We start from the raw sequence: 26406 nt of genomic DNA, 5'->3' as shown, positions 1-26406 counted from the left end.
AGGTCTCTGTGGTGTTTCTGAATCACACCTCCCTGTTCAGTCACTCCTTTCTCTGTTTCTCCCCTCTTTCTCACTCCCTTTCTCTTTTAATGCTTGAGCACTTTGGTCATACAAGGCCATTCCTCTCCAACACAGACATGACAAAAACCCCCCAGTACATGGCCTTAGGGGGGGAGGGGGTTGTGAATTGGGAGAAGAGCGCTACAGTGAGGGGGGGGGGGGTGTGGACTCAAAGCAAATGACTGTCAGAACCTAAATGTGACGCATGGAAGCTCACAGATCCACATGGAAATGGGACTCCTGCTGAGGCTGTATGTGCAGAGGGGCAGTGTGCTCTGAAACTGTGAAAATAGCACCGCCCGTGTGGTGACAACGGAGAGCACACCCTAAAACCCCACGCACTAACCGCACAGTGCCGTTCAGTTCTGTGGTCCCATTGCTGTCTTTTAGCTTCTGCTTTATATAATGTGATATTATAGATTTTATTTTAAACCTATTGCTTTCAAAACAGCATTTTCAGGCAGGGTAAATCTATGGGAAATACTGTTGGTGGCTCAGAGCTTAAGGCCATTTTTCAAGGCATTTGACTGACTGGTAAATTAAAAAAAAGTGTTTTGCTGAACAGCTTCAGGTACTAAACAAGCAGGGTGACACACAGGCTAACAAGTATAAATTACCTCCATTATATTTTCAGTAAACAAGACATAACTGTGGAATGGAAAACATTTCATATTAAACAGCTGAAAGGACTGAAAATAAGAGATTAAATTGTATCTCCACTTAAAATATACATTTACTGGATTGAATGAACAACAGCATTGGGTCAAGTTGCAGAGGAAATGTTTTAAAAGGAAGTCATCTTCAAAAGCCCATAATATAGAAAATTCCTCTCAATCATTTATAAAGGTTTTCAAAAATCTGGATTCATGAATTGAGAATGAAAGATTTATTCTGGAACATTCTGATATATTGGTACAAAAAGCACAGAGAGCAAGTGAAATGGGGAAAACACTGCTGCAAAAAAAATGTAAAATTAGCGTAAGCATTTTCAGCTATGAACTGCAGCTCATCTTCCCAATGACCGGCATTAAATGTATGAAAAATCTTATTACAATATCGGGGAATAATCCAATTATTAATAAGGCCATTTTCTCTTACTATAAATACTGATCAACACTTGGTTATAAACATTTCAACACAAATTAAGTTATGTTTTTAATAATCTTAAATATTTTATACACTGTACAAAGATTAATTTCAAAATTATATAATATATTCATGTTTTTGTGAACAAGGTCATTCCTCTGCATTTAGTACAACAGAAATGATAAAGTTTAGGTTTCTCTAGAAACATTTTCACATCTTGTACTGCAAGATCATATTAAAAAAGAAATGTTGAAGGGACCAAACACGAACCTGTAGCGTGATCCCTTCTCATGCCATTTTAGATTTTTTTTCACTGCACTATACACTCTTTATTTTGGAAGAACCATATTACAATAAAAACAAAGGCTCAAGTTCAGGCGAAAAGGTCAAAGTTCACAAGCAAAAAATATGGCATCATGTTCAGTTTTCCTCAAAAATATATATTAATCTCAAAACAACAGAAATTACAGTGAGAAATCTGAGAAACTAAAGGACCTGCACCAGCAGAACAGTGTTAGAATCCTTCAGCCGTCTCTCCATGTGCGGAAGATCCAGTGGATCTCCAGGAGAGTGAGAGTTGTGCTGAAGATCCAGTGGATCTTCAGGAGAGTGAGAGTTGTGCTGAAGATCCAGTGATCTCCAGGAGAGTGAGAGTTGTGCTGAAGATCCAGTGGATCTCCAGAAGAGTGATAGTTGTGCTGAAGATCCAGTGGATCTCCAGGAGAGTGAGAGTTGTGCTGAAGATCCAGTGATCTCCAGATGAGTGAGAGTTGTGCTGAAGATCCACTGGATCTCCAGAAGAGTGAGAGTTGTGCTGAAGATCCAGTGGATCTCCAGATGAGTGAGAGTTGTGCTGAAGATCCACTGGATCTCCAGCAGAGTGAGAGTTGTGCTGAAGATCCAGATCCCCCTCCCCATCTCTGTAAACTGAGTAAGCGTTACAAGGAGGCAGTTTGGGCTCTCTCCAGGCCAGACCAAGGCTGAATCCTTCCCTCTGACAGGGCACCCAGGTTTTGGCTAATGGGCCTGGGCCAGAGGAGTGTGTGTCAGTGAACTCTGACAGAGACCTGATTTCTGGGGACTTTGTGTGGTGAAGGACCACAGTCTTCACACGTCCGCCTTTTGTGACTTTTCCCTCCCGTCTCTCCTCCACTGCGGGTTCTGGGCAGCACTGGCTAACCGGCCGCCAGCTGCACTGCATCACGGGAGGTAAGGGGACGCTCCAGAAGCGGGAACTCCATTTCACACTAACCATCTGTTTCCTGATGGTTGTTGCCATAACAACTTTAGAAGAGTCCGCGCTAATCTCTTCACTCAACTTCCTCACAACTCCACTCTTTGATAAAACATTTGTAAACAGCACAGTGGGGAGGAACAAATAAAACTGAAAGGGAATTTTGGTTAGGATCCGGGGACAAACAAATATATTCAGAATTTTTTCTTTTTCTTTTTTTTTTTGTGCCCGCCAGAGTTCTGTGGCTCCCATACATTAACATACGCCATTTTGAATCCAGCTTCAGGATATGCTGCTTTTCAATAGAAAATTAACATTAAAATAAATCTGGTATGGTCATGGCATGGTAATCATTGGTCCTAGATACATGGAAGAAAAGCAACGATTCATTAAAAAAATAAAGTTATCGACAGTGGGGGGGGGGGGGGGGGGGGGGGGGCTCAGTTTGGGTCAGGTGACTTGTTAGGCTGTGCGCTGTCTCCACACATACAGCTTGTGCTGCAGAGGGAATGTTCAGTCCAGTAAAGAAACCCATTACAATCACAGGACCAAACAACAAAAAAACAACCATTTCAGTTCTGTCCTCATTAGTGCCAGTCTTCAGACGTCAGGTGACCAGTAGCCTACACAGTTATAAAACAGCACCTCCCATCTTCTCTTACTGCACAGCCCCCAGCTCAGCGAAATGCGCTCGCCACCGCATGAACTGCAGGGGGCGCTATTCCTCCAGGGGTGAGGGGAAAAAAGAGGCTTCCCTCGCAGAGGCTGGCCCCTCCCCCTCCCCCTCCCCCTCCCCCTCCCCTCCTGCTGCTATAGCAACAGAATCCGTGGTCCAATCAGAGGCTGCCTCTGTGAGGCTCAGGTCCGAGCTCCTCTTCGGGCTCAGAAGGTCCTCAGTCTCCTCCAGGTGGCTCCAGGTGAGCTCCAGGTGAGCTCCAGGTGCGGTCCAGGTGGCCTGGCTCGTGCTGCGGCGTGCAGGGTGGGCGGGGCCTGTTAGGATACGATGGCCGGGACCCACCGTGGCACCGCCACGCTCTCCGCGCTCAGCCAGCGCTTCTTCACCGCTTTCCTCACGTCCTTCAGCCTGTCATCGCACAGCCTGGAGATGGCCTGAGAGAATGAGCCACAGAGATCAGCTCACAGAGCATCACACCAGCCAGCGATCAGCTCACAGAGCATCAGAATGAGCCAGCGATCAGCTCACAGAGCATCACACCAAGCCAGCGATCAGCACACAGAACATCACACTGAGCCAGCGATCAGCACACAGAACATCACACCGAGCCAGCGATCAGCTCACAGAACATCACACCGAGCCAGCGATCAGCTCACAGAACATCACACCGAGCCAGCGATCAGCTCACAGAACATCACACTGAGCCAGCGATCAGCACACAGAACATCACACTGAGCCAGCGATCAGCTCACAGAACATCACACTGAGCCAGCGATCAGCTCACAGAACATCAGAATGAGCCAGATGAGAGAGAATCATTTGGAATTTCCAAGGACAAAAAAAACAAAAACATTTTCAGTCCTTCCCTCAGAAACACACAAACGCATAGCTGCGATGTTCCCCTGCCTATGAAAACTTAGGGAGTAATAATGAGACGAACACAGCCTCCACCTCTGCTCCCTGGGAAAATGAAGCCATGGGCACCCCCTGCAGGCTGAAATGAGTACTGCTCCTAAGGACTCACCTCCAGCTTCTGCGCCCTGTCGCGGCTGAGGGGCTCGGCTGGGGTGCTCAGGTTGTTGGTCTCGGACATCGAGCGCAGGTCAAAGTAGTACTTGGCGTAAACGCTCGACGGGACGTTAATGTTGAACTGCAGCAGCTCCAGGAACTGCCTCTCCAGTTCGTTCCTGCAAAGATCACAAACGGCGTCATTTAAACATCTCAAAGCTTAACTCTTAGCGTGGAATTCAGTCATCATTTGGGTGGAGGTGGGGGGTGTGGGGGCGCAGGTGGGGCGAGGGGGGCCAGGCTGCGGACTCACATGTCCTCCACCGTGATGTCCTTGAGGATCTGGCAGTAGTCCACGTTCCACACGGCCTGGTCGTCCCATACCTTGGAGGCCAGCAGGATGGCCCCCAGGACGATGCGCTTCCAATTTGACGGACAGATGTCCAGCTCCGCGTATGTCAGCAGCCTTTCCAGGTACACCTTGAAGAAAGGCGGGAAATGGTGACATAATGTACAAGTGACATCAACAGCAAATTAATCCGTCAGGAACAACTGACTCCCAGAGAAGCAGCCAAGGGAGGAACTTGGAATTTCTACTCAGAGCTAATCACAGAATTTTGTGCATTGGGTTTAATCTTCATTTCAGCTCAGTAGTCCCAGACTGCAAACTGGAAATTTAAACTGCAGGAAAGCTGTAATGATGTCATTCCTGTGACAAATTAAACAGAGCAAATTAAAACATTAAAAAAGACTACAGCAAACAAAAGCCTATTGTATTCCTAAATTAGCTGTATCTGTTCTGTCCCATAAGAGACATTTTCCCCAGTCCGTGGGAGAAGATAAAATATGGTTCAGAGTCACAAAGCACAAAGAACTCAATATTGTTGAGCTGTGGAGTGAAAATAATCCAGTCGCGTTAAGAGGTTGTCACAGACCCGCTCCATCACTCTCCTCCGGACGCACAGCTCAGCCTCACATCACTCTGCTCCCGACGCACAGCTCAGCCTCACATCACTCTGCTCCCAACGCACAGCTCAGCCTCACATCACTCTGCTCCCAACGCACAGCTCAGCCTCACATCACTCTCCTCCGGACGCACAGCTCAGCCTCACATCACTCTGCTCCCAACGCACAGCTCAGCCTCACATCACTCTGCTCCCGACGCACAGCTCAGCCTCACATCACTCTGCTCCCGACGCACAGCTCAGCCTCACATCACTCTGCTCCCGACGCACAGCTCAGCCTCACATCACTCTGCTCCCAACGCACAGCTCAGCCTCACATCACTCTGCTCCCGACGCACAGCTCAGCCTCACATCACTCTGCTCCCAACGCACAGCTCAGCCTCACATCACTCTGCTCCGGACTCACAGCTCAGCCTCACATCACTCTCCTCCCGACGCACAGCTCAGCCTCACATCACTCTCCTCCGGACGCACAGCTCAGCCTCACATCACTCTGCTCCGGACGCACAGCTCAGCCTCACATCACTCTGCTCCAAACGCACAGCTCAGCCTTTCACAATGTATTTTAATTTCACACACAAATAACAGCAAATCAGTGACTTAAGCACTGAAACACATCCAAAAACTGCAGATACTGCGGCCCTCCAGGACTGGAGTTAAACCTGCAGGTACTGTGGCCCTCCAGGACTGGAGTTAAACCTGCAGACGCTGTGGCCCTCCAGGACTGGAGTTAAACCTGCAGACGCTGTGGCCCTCCAGGACTGGAGTTAAACCTGCAGACACTGCAGCCCTCCAGGACTGGAGTTAAACCTGCAGACACTACGGCCCTCCAGGACTGGAGTTAAACCTGCAGACACTGCGGCCCTCCAGGACTGGAGTTAAACCTGTAGATACTGCGGCCCTCCAGGACTGGAGTTAAATCTGCAGACACTGCGGCCCTCCAGGACTGGAGTTAAACCTGCAAACACTATGGCCCTCCAGGATTGGAGTTAAACCTGCAGACACAGCGCCCCCTCCAGGCCTGGAGCTTGAACCATTCCATTGATCCTCATCCACAGCTGCAGGTGCAGACAAGGCCACCAGGGTAACAATGTTGCAGTCACCAGGGTAACGATGGCACAGTCACCAGGGTAACGATGGCGCAGTCACCAGGGTAACGATGGCGCATTCGCCAGGATAACGATGGCACAGTCGCCAGGGTAACGATGGCACAGTCGCCAGGGTAACGATGGCGCAGTCGCCAGGGTAACGATGGCGCAGTCGCCAGGGTAACGATGGCGCAGTCGCCAGGGTAACGATGGCGCAGTCACCAGGGTAACGATGGCGCATTCGCCAGGGTAACGATGGCGCATTCGCCAGGGTAACATTACATTACATTACATTACAGGCATTTAGCAGACGCTCTTATCCAGAGCGACTTACACAACTTTTTACATAGCACTTTACATTGTATCCATTTATACAGCTGGATATATACTGAAGCAATGCAGGTTAAGTACCTTGCTCAAGGGTACAACGGCAGTGTCCTTACTCGGGAATCGAACCTGCGACCTTTCGGTTACAAGCGCAGTTCCTTACCCACTGTGCCACACTCCGTCCACACTCCGTAACGATGCCGCATTCGCCAGGGTAACGATGGTGCATTCGCCAGGGTAACGATGGCGCAGTCGCCAGGGTAACGATGGCGCATTCGCCAGCGTAACGATGGCACAGTCGCCAGGGTAACGATGGCGCACTCACCAGGGCAACGATGGCGCACTCGGCGGTCAGCTGAGCCGCGCTGAAGAGGGTTCTGACGAAGCGGTAAATCTGCTTCTGCTCCGGGTCATGCTTGTCGTAGTCCGGCGGCACCTCAGACTTCTGCAGGGATACAAGGAGACGGCATAGTCACATGACCCTGCCTCAGGGAAATGCTTTTCCACAAGAAATGGACTGTTTATTGAACACTGCACTGGACTGTATTTACCACGGTTTGCTGTATGTGTGCTCATACAGCCAGTGTAAAAGGGTGTAGTCACTACCGATAGTGAGTGGAGTGTAAAAGGGTGTAGTCTCTACCGATAGCGGGTGGAGTGTAAAAGGGTGTAGTCACTACTGATAGCAGGTGGAGTATAAAAGGGTGTAGTCTCTACCGATAGCGGGTGGAGTGTAAAAGGGTGTAGTCACTACTGATAGCAGGTGGAGTGTAAAAGGGTGTAGTCTCCCGATAGCAGGTGGAGTGTAAAAGGGTGTAGTCACTACCGATAGCGGGTGGAGTGTAAAAGGGTGTAGTCTCTACGGATAGCGGGTGGAGTGTAAAAGGGTGTAGTCACTACCGATAGCGGGTGGAGTGTAAAAGGGTGTATTCACTACCGATAGCAGGTGGAGTGTAAAAGGGTGTAGTCACTACCGATAGCGGGTGGAGTGTAAAAGGGTGTATTCACTACTGATAGCGGGTGGAGTGTAAAAGGGTGTAGTCACTACCGATAGTGGGTGGAGTGTAAAAGGGTGTATTCGCTACGGATAGCGGGTGGAGTGTAAAAGGGTGTAGTCACTACCGATAGCGGGTGGAGAGTAAAAGGGTGTATTCACTACTGATAGCGGGTGGAGTGTAAAAGGGTGTAGTCACTACCGATAGCGGGTGGAGAGTAAAAGGGTGTATTCACTACCAATAGCGGGTGGAGTGTAAAAGGGTGTATTCACTACCGATAGCGGGTGGAGTGTAAAAGGGTGTAGTCACTACCAATAGCGGGTGGAGTGTAAAAGGGTGTAGTCACTACTGATAGCGGGTGGAGTGTAAAAGGGTGTAGTCACTACCAATAGCGGGTGGAGTGTAAAAGGGTGTAGTCACTACTGATAGCGGGTGGAGTGTAAAAGGGTGTATTCACTACTGATAGCGGGTGGAGTGTAAAAGGGTGTAGTCACTACCGTTAGCGGGTGGAGTTTCTCGTCAAAAATGTCCAACAGCGTTCTTCCATCTGTGTCTCTGAAACGGCCCAATGGGAGAGGAGGAAGAGGAGAGAAAAAGTCTTCATCACCAGAAAGCACACATGTAAGACAGACACACGTGTGTAAGAACACAGACACACATTAAGAACACAGACACGTGTGTAAGAACACAGACACACGTTAAGAACACAGACACATATGTAAGAACACAGACACACATTAACACAGATACACATGTAAGAACACAGACACACATGTAAGAACACAGACACACATTAAGAACACAAGTACACATGTAGGAACACAGACACACGTGTAGGTGTATAAGCTGAACTTTCTTACCTGTTCTTTATGTGGTAATATATTGCCAGAGCTACACTGTAAAGAGATAAAGAGACAATTGAAGGGGATTAAATCATTTTGCAGCCATTTTTCCTTATTGCAATTAAAGCAGGTCCTAAGTACTGTTAGTTTTATAAAAGTAACATATTCAGGCAATGTGTAAATGTAAAACTGTACATTTCATTACGAGTAAGCAGCATAAACAATACACACAAAAATATCTCAGCGAAGGTATACAAGAGTAGAATATGGTACATCTCTCCTTTCAAAGAATCATACATCTCTTTTGCAGAGCACTGTCAATCACTAAATTTGAACCAAGACTTGGTTCCCCACAGAAAAGACCAATGTCACTGAAAGATGGCTCCGCCCGTTCTGGGGGATTTTCCCATGGCTGCGGGACAGACTCACCATTTGATGGTGTATTTGAGGTTGGGCTGGCTGACGGTGTTGTCATCTAAGAAAATAGTGGAGCAGGAGCTGTACTTCCTCTCCGCTCGTGCCCGGGGATGCTGAAAGGACAGCAGACGCTTCCTTTATGGACCACACATACCTGCACACACCTGCACATACCTGCACACACCTGAGCATACCTGCACACACCTGTACACACCTGTACATACCTGCTCATACCTGCACACACCTGCACATGCCTGCACATACCTGCACACACCTGAGCATACCTGCACACACCTGAGCATACCTGCACACGCCTGCACATACCTGCACACACCTGTACACACCTGTACATACCTGCTCATACCTGCACATACCTGCACACGCCTGCACATACCTGCACACACCTGTACACACCTGTACATACCTGCTCATACCTGCACATACCTGCACACACCTGCACATACCTGCACACACCTGAGCATACCTGCACACACCTGTACACACCTGTACATACCTGCTCATACCTGCACACACCTGCACATGCCTGCACATGCCTGCACATACCTGCACACACCTGAGCATACCTGCACACACCTGAGCATACCTGCACACGCCTGCACATACCTGCACACATCTGTACACACCTGTACATACCTGCTCATACCTGCACATGCCTGCACATACCTGCACACGCCTGCACATATCTGCACACACCTGAGCATACCTGCACACACCTGCTCATACCTGAGCAGCCTGTGGGAGAAGCTGCCATTTCCTCCCCCACAGAAATCTAGGTCATGTGACACCTTAAGCTGAGCACACATTTTAACCTCAAGAGAAGAATCTCTCTGCTTCCGTTTAGTTAAATCATTACCGACTAAACGTTTAATCTTTCACTGTAACTTCTTCACCTGTATAAATCTGCCCTTGAATTAAACAGCTCTTTAACAGACTGATATCATGCATTAGTACTGCACACCATGCTGCCGTAGCTATTTATAAAAGACACATTAAGTATGCACACATTAATCATCCTTTCACCGCCCCCCTCCCCTCCCACCTACACCCCAACACACACCCCCACCCAAAAATACATGCGGTAACACATGCGTGATGCAGACAGGCATTCTGGGAAAGCCCAGCCCAAACAGAAACCGAGGGACGCCCCTCCAAACATCAGGTAGAACCGAGCTCCCCTAAAATCCTGAAATATCCTGATAGTTATTTAATTCCCTTATATGGATATCCTGTGGTAAACTGAACCAATGCAGGAGGTAATTTGCATATTTCCTTTGTTTGAACCCTTTGATATCATTAAGGGATGTGTCTTATTACAGAAGAATTAGGTAGTAGCCTGTAATATTTCACAAAACACACATTACCTTTATGAAACTGGCTGATATTACTCGTTCTTCTGCCATCTCAGTTTTTGAATTTGAGCATCACGTCACCAGAACACTAAAACGTGTGAATGAAATCTGGCTCCGGGACGCTGAATGTCTCTTTGAATGGCCTTAATTTGGAATGACAGTAGTGTGAGCAGGAGCCAGAGAGACAGAAAGCACAGGCTCACTCCTTTAGCTTGCTGTAGCTAGCTCTCACGCTACATTCACAACACAAGGGCTCGCTATCAAACCAGAGTACCATCAGATCTACCATAAGATCTCTTATGGTAGTGCAATACACCATCCTAACAGTGACCATGCTAACGCACACAGGTCAGCCTGGGACAAGCATTCATTACAGGAAGGGCTCTATGGGTCAACGAAATCTGGTTTTATAACGAGAGCCGAACACATTTAAAAAACATCTATAATCGTACTTAAAAAACATCTATAATCGTACTTTACCTTAGTCTCCAAAATGTGTGTTAACTTGTAAAACAAAAGAGATTACAACCTTCAACAAAGCAATTTTAAAAATATCAAATGTCTACTTCTCAAATCTAATCAAACTCAAAAAAAAACCTTCTGATTCACAGTTTTTCAGTTAAACATAAACGGCAATATAGTGTTACCGTTTGTAGTCCTACAACCCGGAAGTAAGTTCGCTCAACCATGAGCGCCCTCGTCAGCTTTCCAATGCATTTTTCCCATAGGGATTTCGTTTTTTTTTTTTTGTTGCCGAAAATAAGGTCTATAAGCCTTAAGAGAACCTCGCGTTTTGTTCAACGATATGAATTACACACATTAATATCACCACCATGGATTTCGACGCTGCTATGTGCTTTTAAAAAGTAAGTTTCTAACAAGTTGCTATATTGAAAATACAACGGTCGCTTTCTGGAAAACGTCACTCTATTTTTCATACTAGCCGGCCTGCACGCGACAACCCGTTGCCGTTTCAATATAGCAACTTGCTAGCAGCAGTTTACTTTTTTAAAGCACGTAACGGCTTCGAAGTTCACGGTTGAGAAATTAATCGGTGTAATTTATCTCGTAAAACAAAACATGAAACTGACTTTGCCATACGTGAACCACATACGCTATTTTCGCCAGAAAACGAAATCCCTATGGGGAAAAAAAACCATTGGAAATCTGACGAGGGAAACCATGGCGGAAGACACGCCCGGGTTTGGCCTACAAAAAGACGTCATCGCTGTAATACTACTACTAAAAAGTAATGCTAACAAACAATTTGTACCATAACAAGTCCAATGTGTAAACAAACTGTTGAGGATTACTTAATAAATGTATTAGATACCACATGAATTCATTATAAGATGGGCTTCACAGGACAATGTGTGGATGACAGTTAAAATGGCAAATTTGTGAAATGAGTCAAATTAAACATTTCCCAATTAACAAGATTTCTCTAAACACTGACCTTCTGCACTCAGTTTCTGACAGTAACAGCTGCAGATAACAGAACTGAATTAAGAATAAATGTTATTTTACACTTACATGATTCATGAAGAGGCTCTTCCGCTTATCTCGAACTGCAAAAGAAAGACAGATGGCGGCGAGTTAGCTTATCGAAAAAACAAACTTTAGGGAATCTCACATACTGCACCAGAACAAGGGCAATCACAACTAACTGTCCATGGATTAAACTGTCAAAATTCTCCCTCCTGGTAATTTGGAGAATGTACATCATTTTGAATTGAGATGTAATGTAGATACTGTACTTCTAACTCATTGTGCAACACCTGAGTCATGGTTAGAGTTCCATAGCCCCAGTACAGTACAGTTAGCTTCATGAAGCTTTGTACAGCCTCAGTTGCTGTACAGACAGGCTGGTGATGAGCTGCTAATGTTAGCAGCAGCGCTTTCTAATGGCAAACCAGGGGGGGGCAGCAGTCTACAGTCTACAGTGCCGACGACAGGAGTTTCCCAGACCATAGCTGGTTATGAATATTCATCAGGCATACTGGAGAATGGAATGTCTGTCATCGAGCCCTCATGAATATTTACGGCCTGAAATGTTTTGGTTTCAGCGGAAGGGAGAGGGAACATTCAACATTAAGAACACGGAGCACAGCGTGTGATTACAGATAAAACTACAGCCCTGAGGCAGCTTCTGTAATCTACAGTACAGCTGCAATGGACTTCAAATCAGCAGAAACTCCTGGAAGTAACCAGAGCCTCTTCTTTTCCAGAAAGCAAAGAAAAAGAAAGTTAATAGAGCCCGACCGATATACCGGTTTGGCCGATATATCGGCCATTATTTGACTTTTTTGACGACATCGGGATCGGCAGTTATGCAGCCGATGTGTCCCGATGTTTAAATTAGTATAATAAACAAAACAGAAGATGGTGTTAATATATATATTTAATTTAAGATCATCTTTTAAATTTTTTTATCTATCAAAAAGGTCTTTGTGTGTTTATTTTTTATTTATTTGTTTGCTTATAAGTTAAATGTTCTCAAATATAGAAACTTTGATCAAATATAAGTTTTTCAAATTGATTTGAAAATGTTGCACTTTTTGACAAAACATCGGTAATCGGTGGGCTAGGACTCTCCAAAATCGGGATCGCCATCGGACCCAAAAATCTGGCATCGGTCAGGCTCTAGAAGTTAACTCAGCCACCATCTGGCTAATTTATCCATCTATTCTGAGGACACACAGAGACACAGGAAGTTAGGGAGCCAAACTTGGGCCTGTAAAGCGGTGTCATTTCCTGTGGCAGAGCGCTGGAGGAGAGAGGGAGGGAGGAGCAGAGTGCTGGGGGAGAGAGGGATGGAGGATGGATGGACAGACAGACAGTTGGCAGATGCCCTGACTTGGCCCCTCCTCTTTCTGTCCATCACCCTCCCACCCACAGCTGTCCAATCAGTCAGCTCCTGCAGCGAACACTGGAAACTGTGAGGGCTGTGATGGGCATGTAGCACATGTGTGTCTGTGAGGCGTCTGCATGTATGCGCTCATGAATATTCAGAGCTGATTCATCACGTGACATGCAAATTACAGTGAGAGGCTCCACCCCCCAACATCAGCTCCAGGCAATGATGCCACTCCAGACTACATTTCCCAGAACCCTCTGGCCTCCATCTCCCAGAACCCTCCAGACTCACAACACAAATACACCCACACCCGTCCACACCCCCCAGACACATTCGTTGCTGCCAGTGCACAAAGTGGAGGAGTCTGAGTTAACAGCTACATTAGTGTCTCATTACATTAGTAGCTGGTGGTTAGCGTTGGCACAGACACAGCTGCATTAGTAGCTGATAGTAAGAGTTGGCACAGACACAGCTGCATTAGTAGCTGGTGGTTAGCGTCGGCACAGACACAGCTGCATTAGTAGCTGGTAGTAAGAGTTGGCACAGACACAGCTGCATTAGTAGCTGGTAGTAAGAGTTGGCACAGACACAGCTGCATTAGTAGCTGGTGGTTAGCGTTGGCACAGACACAGTTGGCACAGACACAGCTGCATTAGTAGCTGGTGGTTAGCGTCGGCACAGACACAGCTGCATTAGTAGCTGGTGGTTAGCGTCGGCACAGACACAGCTGCATTAGTAGCTGGTAGTAAGAGTTGGCACAGACACAGCTGCATTAGTAGCTGGTGGTTGCCCTTGGCACAGACACAGTTGGCACAGACACAGCTGCATTAGTAGCTGGTGGTTAGCGTTGGCACAGACACAGCTGCATTAGTAGCTGGTAGTAAGAGTTGGCACAGACACAGCTGCATTAGTAGCTGGTGGTTGCCATTGGCACAGACACAGTTGGCACAGACACAGCTGCATTAGTAGCTGGTGGTTGCCCTTGGCACAGACACAGTTGGCACAGACACAGCTGCATTAGTAGCTGGTGGTTGCCATTGGCACAGACACAGTTGGCACAGGCACACTCACCGTCCGTCTGGCACTTGCTGAGGAAGATGGTGCTCGCTCTGGGATGGTCAGAGGGGTTGCATTCCATATTCAGATCTGCCAAAAGAAATAAAAACATCCATAACGTCAGAGGCTGCTTCAGAGTTACAGTAACATCAGAGACCTACTGGAAAAGTGCTTTAATTCATAATATTGCAGTGTGTTCCTCTGCTAATAAATATTAAGCACCATTTTGGATACCAACAGGAAGTACCATTCAAAGCTGACAGCAGTGTAGCATGTTTCATCCTCATGTTAAATTATTATCTAACGGTATGGTGTAAACAACACAGCACTGAGCCGGCTACTCCCTAAGGCTAATTATTTAGCAGGCTGAATACAGGAGTCTAGAATACTGAAAAATTATTAACAAGTGATTCACTAAGTGAACTAAGGGTTATGAAAGATAGAACCATAATCTCATTCAGTAACTTTCCACAAACTTCTGTCAGAACGCACTAATTCCGCCCACAGAGCAAAGTCCCAGAATGCATTTCTGCCACTGCATCTGTTAACCACATCAAATGAATAAAATACTCAACACAGGTTACAGACACTGTCCAGATTCTTGAGGAATGTTGTTTTTAAGACAGAGAAGAGGCTGCCTCAGCTCAGTGAACTTTAGCCTTTTCAACACACCTGGTCAAACTGCGCACCACTTGTATAAGTTGGATGTGTAACCATGGTGTTGGTTCATGAGTCTAATCTCCTGCATGTTCACGGTACACTGACTGGACTGCCCAGGCCTGTCACCACACACTCCAAAAAACATAAGCAGAGATCCAGGCAGATAACAGATATCCGAGCAGATATTTGTAGACAGGGAGACTGAACTTTCAATACCAAGAATGTGGAGTAGAGTATCTACGTAGGTTTATTTTGTGATCTCATTACTGGCTCTGTGTACACTAGTTCATTTGCCCGCACCATACTCAAAAGGTCAATGAGCTCCACTGCTGCTTCTCATTCCAGGACAGGTTCACCAGCAAACGCAAGCACGTCTGACTGCTCATTTAAGTCTCATCTTTCTGGACTATGTAAAATTTTTTGCTCCATTCAGAAGTGGCGGCACCATAGAATGAAACTCAGACCACATCAGAACGGTCCCAGGGTCTGTGATGGAGGCACCAGGCACAGCTAAACCTGCCTTGCATGGCACGTCTATTTTATGCTTGCTCCGAATGATTATACACTCTCAAGGGGATTTATTTTCAAACAGAATGAGCTTTACCACAAAGAAGCAGCTGGCAGTGTGGGCTAGCAACAGAGGGGCTGCAGGTTTGATTCCGGAAAGATACGATGCCATTGATGAATGAATTTGCCACTGTATTTGACTGGGTAATAATTGAGGTGTTAACAGTTTAGCCTAATTGCTTGGTGAACAGCCGGACACAAAAGCACAGGGGCCGAGGCATAGCCTGAACCTGTCCTGCAAGCTGAACGCCCCCAGTAATGATCATCATGCCCCCCCCCCTCGCTGGAAACCGCCTCAGAGAGTCAGGGACAGGAAGTAACTTTAAGCACTTGAGTCAGCCTTCAATCATCGAGGGGGGGGGGGGGGGTAGTGACTTTAGGCACTTTGAGTCAGCTGTGAATCATGGGGGGTAGTAGACACCACGCTGGTCCTGGGCGGGAGGGGGGTGGAACAGATCCTGCCCCTTTTCCCCCATCCCAGCTGAGACCCACATTCGCACTCTCTGTAACTAGGCAACGGCGGAATGAAAGCGCTCAGCTGGCGACGCGGCTACATCAAAGACGCCCAGATGCACACGTTCTCTCCTCTTCCTCCTCCTCCTCCTCCACCTCTTCCTCCTCCTCCTCCTCCACCTGCTCCTCTCCCTCCTCCTCCTCCTCGTCCTTCTCCTCCCCATCCTCCTCCTCCCCTTCCCACAGTCCCTCACATCGCTGCCGTTCAGTTGGAATTAAACTGTGTCTCTTCATTAAACTTTAATCGGTGAAAAACAGCCTGACACCGATGTCATTAAGAAGCCTTCAGGAGCGCACGCAGAGTTTATTCTCCCAGTACAGCGCCAGCGCTCGCTTCGCTCCATGCTAAAGCATGAATGAAAACAGACAATACGGGGGCTAAATGCACATTCACACAGTAAGCATCTCCCACTGCACTCTCAAAATGAACTGCAGAATTTCACTTCTACCCGTCTTACTGGAGAGAATACTGGGTACACATCCAAGTCTGTGTATTTGTGTGTGCAGGCACAACACTGGGATCCCACTAAAGACTTTGTAATTCTCAGTGGGTCACACAGTTCCCAGCCCACCTCCCTCCCCACTACACCACACTGCTGGTGTAGAAATGTCCACGTCTTGTGATTGAGAGCCACGCAAATCCAGATCTCCACACACAGACAGGACCCCTCCCTCCTGCCCTGTCCAGCCCCATGGGTACACAATAAACGCCACATTGGCTGCTCCTCATACTGTGAATGAGAGAGTCCAGACTGGGGTATGGGGGGTGGGGGGGGCACTGCAGGGGGTAGGACAGCAAGCGAAACAGACATTGGATTGATGCCCCTGTCTCTCTCCCCTCCTGTGGAGCAAGTGCAGAAGCTCTGAATCTCAGGAGGATGTGGGGAGCAAGACTCGGGAGGGGGGGGGGGGGGCGGTTTGGGGCTCAGTGCTTATAGCCAGCCGTGGCACAAAAAGAAGAAGAAGAAATGAAGAAGAGCAGAGAGTGTGATAAAGGAGGGATCTGTGTGGCGTGCAGAGGAAATATTAAACACAGAGCAGCGCTGGAAAGGCACGTTCAGAACAAAAAACAAACCTGCTATCATTTAAAATGAGCGATTTAACCCTGGAGAGGGGGCAGCCTAATCACGTAACTTTAAGTCTGTCTGCCATGCACCGGTCTGGATTCTCAGTGGCGTAGGTGCCAGCCTACCTACGCACGCGTGCACACACACACACACACACACACACACACCAGCTCCCTAACCTCCATTTGGCTTGAGTCAATTACCACCCAGACGCTGCAGATTCGCCGCCTGAACGACCCATCAAAACAGACCTCGAACAGGAAACCATACACGGCCACAGCCTGCTGGGTTTCAGAGCTTTTAAACTCACTGATTGGTTAGAGTCCACACTCCTGGGATTTCAGAGCTTTTAAACTCACTGATTGGTTAGAGTCCACACTCCTGGGATTTCAGAGCTTTTAAACTCACTGATTGGTTAGAGTCCACACTCCTGGGCTTTCAGAGCTTTTAAACTCACTGATTGGTTAGAGCCCACACTCCTGGGCTCCAAGCCCCACACGGTCTGCTGACCACATTCTTCATTGTAAAATGATGCGTACAGGCCACATGGTTTCCAAAGAATTTTTTAAAAAACTGTTAATGGAGAACATGTATTTTAAACCAGTGTACATTTACATTTTAGCCATTTAGCTGACGCTCTTATCCCGAGCACAAAGACACACACAGCACAAATAAAAGATCTAGATTCATAAATCACCAACCAGTTAATGAGACTGCAAACATCCAACCATAACATCCCGACGAGAGCTAATCCACAGTCAGGAGAAGAGACAGTACAGAGGGGTTTATTTTAGGGGGGGGGGTATAGGATGGATGGGAGATGTGAAAGAGAGGAATGAGATGAGAAGCAGGGTTGGGGTTGGGGGGTTAACAAAGGACATGTCTTCCTGAAATATGCATAGCTATTAGGCCTCCTTATTATTCTGTCACTAGTGGGTGGCAGTCGACCCTCTGCAGATCCAGACCTAATATCAGCATAATATTTAATGTTTAAAAGGTCATGAGTCTGTCTGAGGAGCGTTTGGAGCTGAACAGGCCTGCTGTAGCACATGATCATATTCTGTCACGTTCCACAGAGGAAACAGACGTAATTAAGGAATCTCCCAGGCACCCTTAAAACTGTGTCAGTGGCACAGTGACACACTGCAGCGTGTAATCCTGAATCTAATTATGCATGTTATTTAACATCAGTTCATATTTTACATCAGGGCATATTTTATATCATGGCATATTAAATTGGATTCTTCCACGCTTGCATTTCTTGGATTTTAGCACAATGAGCATTTAAAGAAATAATCTTTAGCAAAAATACCAATTCTGAACAACCTACTTCATCAAAATAGGCTATTCATTTTAAAGTGTATTAAATTATAAAAGCTTAAGACAGTATTATAAGGCGGCATAACATGGTCATTGTAATGTAGGCTAACACCAGAGTGCTTCAATGAGCAAACTGCATGAACTTCTTTGTTTGAACCATGCCTCATAGATCTCTCAATATTCCTCATACTCAAGCTGACTTCTCAAAGCGATAATATGCAAGGCTGGGTTTGTGTTTACAGTCCTCACAGCAAATATGTGCGTAAAGTTAATTGACCCATGAACACAAATATAACGGAGTAGCTTGTAAATATTCTGAGTGGTACATACAGAACTCTGAAATGGACTCATTCCATTTCCCAAATTAAATAACGCGGAAAATTCCACTCAATTTCCTTTTTATTGCCAGTTGCTCGATGTAAAATATTTTACTCAATCACTGGCTAACAAACGAAAACAAACAAAAGCGTTAGGATGGAAAGATAAAAACAGACGCGTGCCCACAACTCACCGTGGGAATGTCCGCGTTCTTTTCATGCCTCATTTCCCTCCAATCACAAGGCACCAAACACAAGGCGGTCACGTGACCCTACGCCACAGCCGGAAAGCCGTCCGTTGTCAAACATCTCCCGAGCTGAGTGACCAACATAGCACCGCAGCGGCAGGCTTTTGAGCCAGCGATGGCCGGCCACTTCACACACAGTCGCCCGCGAAATGAACACACACATCCGAGCTCGACAGCGAACAGGTTCCCTGGGAGGGCCGTGAAACCTGCGTTTAACCTCAGCTTTTAGCACGAGCGTTCCTCCGCTCCCACACACAGGTTTTAATTGTACCGCTGTAAAGCGAGTTTGCTTATTTTTTAACGTTCCGACGGTTTTTAGCACCAAACAATTATGCATCATGTTTCATAGTACAGTCAGTTCACATATTAAAATACCTGGTATTAATTGAAATCGAACAGTTCATGGGTCCAAAATGGATAAAATGTGATATATCTCAGTGAACTGTCCCCTTCCAGAGCTGACTGAACATTGAACGTCCTGCTTTGCAGTGATATGTTATATGCCAAAAATACTGCATTATATATAATGGGAATTTTTTTTAATGCATGCGTACTAATGCTTAAATGCAGCAGATTGAACTTGACAATCTCACTTGAACATAAAACTTCATGGAATATAATTCCTTAAAAAAAAGAGTAATGAAATCACCCTGGATAAGTACGTAGGTTTCTGCATTTGTACGTCTGAGCGGGGAAAAGGATGCACAGTTTACCCGAGTGAAGGGGAATTACTCCCCACTAACTCCACCACCCTGGAGACACGGATGCAGCCTGTGAGTAATGTCTGTGACTGTGGGCTTCTTCATCTGAATCCATGCAACCCAAATCTCCTCCCTACACATATGGACACACTTCTCTTACCCTCAGTCTGCACCGGCACTGCAGGACAGCAAACACCAGTAAAATATCCATTAGACTCTAATGTATTTAATCCTGTCGTTGCCATTAGCACTGTTAAACTATCCGTTTATGAACTCAACAGAGGCTGTTGAGGGTTGTGTAGTTCTGCATGTGCTGTATAAAATGTGTCTGTCCACACATTGCTGGCAAATTCTCCTAAAGCACTAAATCAGTTATTCAAACAAGGACAGTTAAAACAGCTCTACGGGCTGGAGTGTATTCAGACTGGACATCAAACTACCTTCCCCTTGAGAGAGGGGAGTTCAGTCACTGGGGATTGCTCTTCCTCATTTGACGTGTCTAATTTGTTGACCAAATGACCTCTGTGGTCATCTGAGTACACCAAGCGCTCGCAACAAATTGGGTTTTTTTTACCCCCCAGAAACGAATCTTTCCCTCCACCCACTGGCCTCGCCAAAGGGGGCTTTTCCCCCCTGGCTCTCGGCCTGGATGAGAACGGTACTGTACTGACCCCCCCTGTAGTGACATGTGACACGTTGTTGATGAACACATGAAAGAAGCATGCCCAAGCTGCTGATTGGCTGTCATATCAACAGCCAATCAGCTGTTGATGCCTGGAGTGATGTGTTCTTTCTGATAGCATTTTGCAATGGCCTCTGAAGTCTGGAGGTTCAGATATGACTACAAAAAATAAGATTAACTGATTAAGATAAATCTATTTGCTGCATGGTGGCAATGATTATTGCTGCACTCAAAAAAAAAAATTCAATAATTATTATCATTAAGATTTGTCATCCAACCATAGGACGTTGTCATTCAAGTGGCTAAAAATAGCCACCATCTACTTGCCAAGGTGTGCTGGTCCCAGTACCATGTCCTTATTAGTACCCTTGTGTATAAATGTAGAGTGCCTTCAAAGAGGTTCAAAATAGCCACCATTTTCATGAAAGTAGTTCATTCATTATGTATTACAGTCCACATGCATAAAACTTAAGTTCTTGGTTCCTTAACAAGGCTGTACTCTACCCAGGTCTGACATCGTGTTTCTGGGGGGAAAACCCCGCAGGATGACTTCTGCCTGCTAGACCAGTCGGCTGGTGGTCGGTTGGCGATTGGTTGGGTCTGAAACCAAAGCGGCAACAGCAGGGCACGTTTTCAGCCTCGGGATGCCACAGTGTGCTCTCAGGACATGAGTCGCCAGGCAACCGAGCCATCAGGTCACGTGAGGTCACGAAGCACCTCGGTCAGGCGGCTGGGAGCGTGGACATGCACACGCACACGCACACGCACACGCATGACGGACGAGAGGAAGAGAGGCCAGACACACTGCAGTGACTCACACAGAACACTGGCTGCTACATGCAACGCTGAAAGCCCTGTTTGATGGATAAAGGAGGCTAATGTGACTGAGCCACCTGCTTGCTCCTATCTTAATCACTTTACACTTAGAAAGCGTGTTTCTTTCTATAGTCCTGGAGTTTTTGTTTTTCAAGGTGTGCTAGTCCTCTTTCCTTGTTTGTATTGGTTCTCCAACTTCTTCATAAGGAGCATTAGGAGTCATTCCCATAATGCTGTGCAAGACAGCAGATGTAATATGAGACCTCCTGAAACCAGGTTCCCCTGTAAACATGAAACCATAAGGGTTTTCCTGTGAACCTATAACACTGTAACATTCTTGGTACTTGTTTTGATCAGGTAAACCATAGGCTACTCAGATTATGCAACAAGCATTTTAACGATTTGATATAATGAGGGATGGTGCACTGATATCGCAAGGATGTAAAATTTCAAAAGACAGTGACACTCTAAGCCTAAGCGACTGGCAGTCCTCTGTACCTCCAGCTGACCCGTACTGATTCTGTTCGTAATGGAACAGAAATCCACTCCTGAGAGTGAGGCCGACACGTTCCTGTTTCTCAGGACCATCTGCTAAACAGTGACGATGAGCAGAAACACAACAGAGATGAGCAGAAACACAACACCCACATTACTGTGACGTGAGCTGCAGAAGTAAGCAGATACAGAAACGTGCGTACCTGCTGTTTGATCAACAACAATCTGATGGTATTACACCAGGGATATAGCAAGCGACCCCTTTAGCACCCATGGGGCTCATCGTAGAACTGGAGATAGTTCACATTAACCTTGTGCCGGTTCACTGGAACAAAGCAGGGTTACACATGTGATCATCTTTTTCTGTAACGTCTTTGTTTTTGAATGTCAACCTTCAAATAGGCCACACCCCCAACTGCCTCCAGCGCCAGGCCCGTCTCACAGGCTCTTATCTGGCGGTCGGCTGTTGAGAATACCCCCCCCCCCCCCTTTTTTGTCACTTTCACTCATTCAAACATAAATAAATAAATCATGTGATTAATTTCTATTTTATTATTATTATTATTATTATTATTAGGTTGTTTAGATTTGTTGACTGTAGAACACTCTCGTGGACACAGGACAAGTCATTTGGACACGCTTGATTTTAGATTTCGTGCCAAAAAGATTTTGTCAGTGTACAGTGAATGTATCAGTGCTCCACTCCAAAAGCCCCCCCCCCCCCCCCCCCCCATATGCTTACTGAATAAATGTCCCCCGCTGTGACGCATATGGGGATCCCAGAGGCGTTTCATTAGTGAACCTCATGAATATGTTTTTGGTACCCAACACAAAGAGATAAACAAAGGTGTCTGGTTTCCCTCCTAAGTAGCCGTCTCGTTATGCAAAACACAGGGGAATGGGCGAGAGATGCCGACCACAGCCAGATCTACCCGGCAAGCACGTTTTAATTGAAGCAGGGAATTGGTAATGCCAATGAATATTTAGATTCCAACCAGGGATTACAATTATTAGGGCCTACACTTCACCAAAATTGCAGACGACTGAAAATCATTGCGATAGGACGTCCAGTAATCCAACGAGGTTATGTTTTAACTCGTGCGCGCGACTAAGACTTCTTTTATCAATAATCTCTACACTCTACCCCTCAATCTGCATCCCCGAACAGATTAACATTTCGCCAATAGATGGAGTTGGCTGTGGACGGGTCCTTATTGCCCGCCCACCAACTACCTCTCACTTTCTCTCCAATGAAGACCTGAGGTTTTACAAGTTTCTAGCTACTTAGGCTATAGTGAGTAAATAATCGTTATAGTTTCAATATCTGTTTGAAGTACGGTCAGCTAATCACACAAAGCCAAAGAACAGGTTTGCTGATATTGACGTTCTTCTGTTTGTTAACACAACTGATATGGGTTTTGGGTAGACTGATGAACAGAAAATCATCATTTAATTTGAGATTCTTAATTTCTCTAAATCCCTAACTATCGTTTGCAACCAAAACAGGCATCTCGCGCTATCCAGCCTGTACATCGGCTAGCAAGCAGCACCAATAGCTGACTGTAGCTTTAGTGCTCCTCGGTTAAACGTCAAATTATTGCACCCGTCTCCGTATGTAGCATATTTCAAAGTTAGCATTTCTGAAATTGGTGCACTTGTCAATCACATGCATTGTTAAACTGCGTAAAAAACGTGAAACCCCTAGCCTACACATCAGTCTGTTCTGTAAAATAGTAGAAGGGTGTAGTTAGCCAAGTCAAAAGATGGTCTCTCGGGGATGTTGGGCGATAGTTTTACGCTTAGTCCAGCCTAACATACTTCATATGATTTAGCTACTCCAGGTGCCTTACCGTCCATGTTCTCCCTGTCGCTGATATGTTGCAGATTGCAGCCCGTATCCTCGCGGCTCAGCTCCGGTTCAGGGCGGTACGACTCGAGCCGCGAGTGGGCATTTCTCCGGAGTTTGGGGCTTGACGACACACAGCAAGAGGTGGTGTTGCCCATCTTCCAGCCTCCGTCGAATACGTTCCGCTTTCCTTCAGATGCGTTCAAACGCGAGCACGACGCCGCGGCGGAGCGAGAGGGCTTGGGGCGGCAAGGAAGGAACCACGACGGCAGAATGTGAATATGCGATCATTTATGCAGCCTCGTCCGGTCCCAGCTAGCTGAACCAGCAATGCAAAGCCATTTGCAAACTGGAGGGGAAAGGCTGTGTAGCCTGTTAGCTTTCTTGTTTTAAGACTCCCCTCCTTTCCTGCTTATATCACGACTCTAGCAATGTTTAGTAAACCCTCGAGTCTGCCCAGCCCACGCAATAACCATGTTGCTTGTGACCGCTTATAAAAGAAGAGAGAGAACATGGTCAGCTGTTGTGTCCTCCTCGTTTTCCGACCCCGTTACAGACATGGGAACGATCCTGCCAGATGTTGTCATAACGCTGTAAACCGCCGCTGCTCTTGTTACTATTGCAGACAGAGCAACACAGTTGAAGCGATTTTTTTTCTAGAAAAGGTTCCGGTTCAAGTGGGTGGTAACAAATTAGTCTGCTCCCTCAGTGTCAGATTTTTCAATAAAAACCAACCATAAACAGAACAAGGGCAAAACAGCTTCTTTCAAACTACACAGACTTAAGGATTTGTCGTGTGCTACGCTACTTTTTATTTTCTAAACTAAGTTAAGTGCGATCCCATGTTCATTTTTGATTTGAATAACAGATAGCCTTTCATTAATCTTGAAATACATTCCAGCCTATTTAACATAGACATACGACGTTACCTGTCAAAAGTAGGCTAACTCACGTTTTAGCCTAGACATTTTACCATTTATAATTAAGCTGCATGAAGTTCTAAAACTGTCGCGGCGTGCGCCTCGAAAATAGAATTTTTAATTAGACGTTTAACATTTTTAAAAACAGAATTCGAAATCGGTTCGAATGTACACAGAGTATAAATCTGATAAATTATTTTTGAATCTGTTAACCTGTCTGTTAAGTAGGTGCACATTTTAGATATAAGGTCTTTGTATATTCACCTATTCACACTGCAAATGAAATATGGCAAGATTGTTGTTATAGGAAAAGAACAATAGGCCTAATTGTTATTATACGGTGGTTCATGCGAGTCCAACAGGGATCCAGTTCTCCCTTTCAGAGTAAAATTTTTATTGATTTACCATTTTACTGTGAAACCTGTGCTTTCACTGTGTGAAGCTGGTGCACTCTGTGTGTAAAGCCTGTGCTCTCTTTGTGTGAAGCCTGTGCTCTATCTGTACCCTCACTGTGTGAAGCCTGTGCCCTCGCTGTGTGAAGCCGGTGCTCTCTCTGTGTAAAGCCTGTGCCCTCGCTGTGTGAAGCCGGTGCTCTCTCTGTGTAAAGCCTGTGCCCTCGCTGTGTGAAGCCTGTGCTCTCGCCGTGTGAAGCCTGTGCTCTTGCTGTGCCCTCGCTGTGTGACACCTATGCCCTCTCTGTGTGAAGCCTCATGATCCAAAACAAATGATTTTAAAAAAACCGTGAAAACAAAACCGACATTATCGCCCGACTCCACGGAAGTGTATATTTGTGAGAAGGCACAGATAAATTTAATCCAGATAACTAAAATGCCTTTTTCCACAGAGAACCTCATATCTTAACAATGAAAATGACTTTCGCTGTTCGACATACAGGCTCTCCACCCGGTATTAATTGTGGCGGTGCTGTGCTGAATTCAGGAACCCCCCCCCCCAACTTTGCAAACATCAGATGAATCATTAAAACCTCAGACTCAGAACTCCTCAGAAGGGGACAATAGACAGAACAATGGTGTAGTCATGTTTTCAGCAGGTCAGGTGTGGGCTGTACTGTGTCAATACCACAGCTCACCACTTCACACTGCTTAGCCTCTGAGGCACTGTTTAGATCTGTGTTTTTATATTGTAACAACAATGCAAATCAGTTTTAAATAACTGTGAGAAAGTTAATATTTCAACTGCAAATCTCTTCTATAGTTTGTTCTGCTGGATTTTGAGTACTGAAAGCAGATTCATTGGTAACCATGTGCAGGTAAAATACTTGTAGTATAGTACTATAGTCGTGCCACGTAGTTGAGACAAAACACTTCATACCAATGTGCAATATGGTATTAATTGTTTATATATATATATATATATATATATATATATATATATATATATATATACACACACACACACACACACACACACACACATATGACAAATTAAAGAAAAAACAACATAAAGTAAGGCGTTGGGCCAACACTAGCTACCAGAAAACCTTGAAAAAAACCTCAAACCATAATCTGTATTGCTTCAGTATATATCCAGCTGAATAAATGGATGCCATGTAAATGCTGTTGTGTAAGTCGATCTGAATAAGCGTCTGCTAAATGCCTGTAATGTAACTGTTGAAACGTGAAAAGTCGTACCTGTAATGATTGCAAATGTAATGACTTTGTCTGTCCACAAGGTGGCATCTGCACTCTAATACGGATATAAATGCATGAAAATTCCAGACCCGCCTACAATTCAAACTGACCACTTGAGGGAGTAACGGCCAGGAGTGGAAAATTCCACTCAAACGGATTTGGCGCTAAAGATAGATGTTGCAACTGCGAATGAAATATTGAACATTATTCTCCTGTTGCACAACTGTTTTGCTTATAACTGGCTTTATTTTAAACATTGCGCTGTGAGCCTCTTAAACAGCCCCCTCCTCTCTTACGTGAATTGTGTGACAGTATGTGATTTAACTTCACATTCAGCCTCTCACATACATCTTCAGACTGGGTAATTTCGAGGATAAATGTTCATTTGTCTGACATTAGTAGTTCTCTCTGTAGTGTTTGTAGAGCCACATACATTCTGCAGACACCTCTGCCGGCACCACACAGGAAGGATGTTGACCCAACAGCGGAAAAGTTTCTCAACTGCAGAAATTCTCTCCTCTTACGGTAATTTTTACGGTCTTATTTTCTGCCTCACTGAAGAGAAGAATGTGCAGTTAAACTGGTTCTGTACAGTCCAGAGTACTGGCCTGGATACTGGCC

At 45.9% G+C, this 26406-nt stretch overlaps 1 protein-coding gene across 2 annotated transcripts; it reads right to left on the bottom strand.

Moving 5' to 3' along the window:
- Positions 1 to 931: 931 nt before the first annotated feature.
- On the bottom strand, positions 932 to 23887 carry LOC118233738 (cyclin-Y-like). Of its 2 annotated transcripts, XM_035429627.1 has the most exons (11): positions 23218 to 23887; positions 13997 to 14071; positions 11602 to 11636; positions 10549 to 10572; positions 8711 to 8811; positions 8300 to 8335; positions 7937 to 7994; positions 6770 to 6889; positions 4378 to 4544; positions 4081 to 4243; positions 932 to 3490 (listed from the first exon to the last, which is right to left on the bottom strand). In XM_035429627.1, exons 1-11 carry the CDS (start codon positions 23369 to 23371, stop codon positions 3374 to 3376), a joined length of 1050 nt encoding a protein of 349 aa, XP_035285518.1. In that variant the 5' UTR covers positions 23372 to 23887; the 3' UTR covers positions 932 to 3373. The 2 variants fall into 2 exon arrangements, with proteins under 2 accessions (XP_035285518.1, XP_035285519.1); XM_035429628.1 differs by lacking the exon at positions 10549 to 10572 and having other exon boundaries at positions 23218 to 23886.
- Between the last annotated feature and the right edge of the window lie 2519 nt (positions 23888 to 26406).

This window comes from Anguilla anguilla, chromosome 8, assembly GCF_013347855.1.
Source record: "Anguilla anguilla isolate fAngAng1 chromosome 8, fAngAng1.pri, whole genome shotgun sequence".
Lineage (NCBI taxonomy): Eukaryota > Metazoa > Chordata > Actinopteri > Anguilliformes > Anguillidae > Anguilla > Anguilla anguilla.
This window is presented reverse-complemented; position numbering and strand designations above follow the sequence as displayed.